The sequence below is a fragment of the Cariama cristata genome, unplaced genomic scaffold, assembly GCF_000690535.1.
Source record: "Cariama cristata isolate BGI_N322 unplaced genomic scaffold, ASM69053v1 scaffold31258, whole genome shotgun sequence".
NCBI classification, from domain to species: Eukaryota; Metazoa; Chordata; class Aves; order Cariamiformes; family Cariamidae; genus Cariama; species Cariama cristata.
The window spans coordinates 1,218-3,355 of record NW_009632172.1 but is presented as its reverse complement, the minus strand read 5'-3'; the positions used below and the strand labels follow the sequence as shown (position 1 = coordinate 3,355).

The window sequence follows — 2,138 nt, the reverse complement described above, 5'->3', positions numbered from 1 at the left end:
AAAAGAAGAAGGAAAAAAAAAAAAAAAAGCCACACCACCGGGATTTTGAGGAATTTGCCTGTGGTGTTAAAGGGAAGGAGCGGAGTTACAGAGAAATCGAGAGAGAGAGCTCTACCTACCGACAGATTACAAGAGAAGTCAAGAGCACCGAGAACCAACCGTACAGACACACAGAGGCACCATGAAACGCCTTTGAGATCGCATAAAAAAAAAAAAAAGCCACTAAAAAGCAGGACTTGAGACAGTCCAGGGACAATCTCGCACTAATCTAGAATTAAAGCCGTCTTTTTTTTTTTTTTTTTTTTTTTTCTCTTTTTTTTTTTTTTTTTTTTTTTTTGCATGCGAGGGTCATGAGTTCCTACTTTGTAAATCCTCTCTTTTCCAAGTACAAAGGCGGTGAATCGCTGGAGCCAACTTACTACGACTGCAGATTTCCACAAAGTGTTAGCAGGAGCCATGCTCTCGTGTATGGTCCGGGCACCACTGCTCCCACCTTCCAGCACCCTTCACACCACGTCCAAGAGTTTTTCCACCACGGAACCTCCAGCATCTCCAACTCTGGATACCAGCAAAACCCATGCGCCTTGGCGTGTCACGGAGACGCTTCTAAATTCTATGGATATGAAGCTCTACCGAGGCAATCGCTTTATGGTGCTCAGCAAGAGACGACTGTTGTACAATATCCTGACTGTAAATCGTCGTCCAACAGTAACTCTAGCGAGGGACAAGGGCATTTAAATCAAAATTCGTCTCCCAGTCTCATGTTCCCATGGATGAGACCTCACGGTTAGGACCTTTTTTTCCTCCTCCTTAAATGTTTTCCTTTATTTTTCTCTCTCTCTCTCTTTCTCTCCCTCCCTCCCTCCCTCCTCTCTCCCTTTCTCTCTCTGCCTGTCTATCTATATATGTGTGTATGCATATACAAGCACAACCATACGTATAGCTATGTAAACATGCACATACACACGTATGCGTACACATATATATACGTAACGATACGACTATAAGAGGCGCAGATGTAAAATATGAAAGAAATGAGCAGGTTTGTGCTAATGTTTCTTCTTTTTAGGAAGACCTTTGAAAGCAAACAAGAGAGCAGTTGCTAGAGAGCCAGCAAGGTGATTCCCTGCAAAAGGCTTAAATCACAATAAAGTAAAACTTGTTTTTTTATTGCTTGCCTTGAGGATAGGCAATAAGATACAGCTCCCACGAGGTTATTTGCATGTTGATAATACACTGCTCTTTAAAATGTCATATAGCCTTTCATAACCGCTTGGAGACGAAGCCTGAAAGGTGGGAACTTGTATAAGTATTACTAATACTTTACATCTGTTTCTTAGAGCCTAGAGATAAAAGTTTAAAGAGAAAAGGAAACTTAGCTGAGAGCGATGGGGTGGGGTGGAGGAGAACAGCCTGCTGTCCTGGGTTGCAAAAAAAAAAAAAAAAAAAAAAAAAGGGGGTGGGAAATTCAAAATAATTTGGGCTGAATGGAACTTTGCTCATGCGAAGTCCAGCTAATTGCACAGAAACCGAAATACTTCAAAGTACAAGTTTCCCCCACCTAAGGACCAAGGTTGTCTAGAAGCCTCGTTAATTCAAACCATGTGAAGGTTAGTGTGAATTTTAAGGACAATCAGAGCCCCAAAGTTTCCCCCCTACCACCACCCCCCCCAAAATGTAATAACAACAACAACCAAAAAGAAAATAGAAAGGAGTTCTGGCTAATGCAGAGAGGATGTGGCCCAGGGGCTGGGAGACAGACGCAGAGGAAAACACGTTATTTATCTAAGCTTTGACCTAGAGGTAGTCTCAAGGATGCAATCATCTCAAACTGCAGCTTTTCTCTTTTCTCTCTCTCTCTTTTTTTGTTTTTTTTTTTTTGCAAATAGATTGTTTTTCTCATTAGGGAAGGAGCGTGCAGGAGGAAGGGCAGGGGCTCAGCTGCACATACCTCAGCCCTCCTCTCTTTCTGTCTTTTTTTGGCTCTGGCTGCAAATGTCCATCTCGAGTTGTTTTAAACACAATCTCCGTGTTTGCACAGGCAAATATCCATCTCTGTCTGTGTGTGCTTTACAGACCCGCAGCCCTAGCCGAAAGGAGAGAGGGAGAGGGGGGGTTTAACAGCAAATTCCAGTTCT

The 2,138-nt window shown here is 42.8% G+C and overlaps 1 protein-coding gene across 1 annotated transcript in view; it reads left to right on the top strand.

The window, feature by feature from the left end:
• Positions 1–350: 350 nt before the first annotated feature.
• HOXC8 (homeobox C8) overlaps positions 351–2,138 on the top strand; it is a 2,749-nt gene continuing 961 nt past the window's right edge. The window contains exon 1 of the mRNA XM_009706250.1: positions 351–786. Coding sequence (XP_009704552.1) covers positions 351–786 — 436 coding nt within the window. The remainder of the gene's footprint in view (positions 787–2,138) is intronic.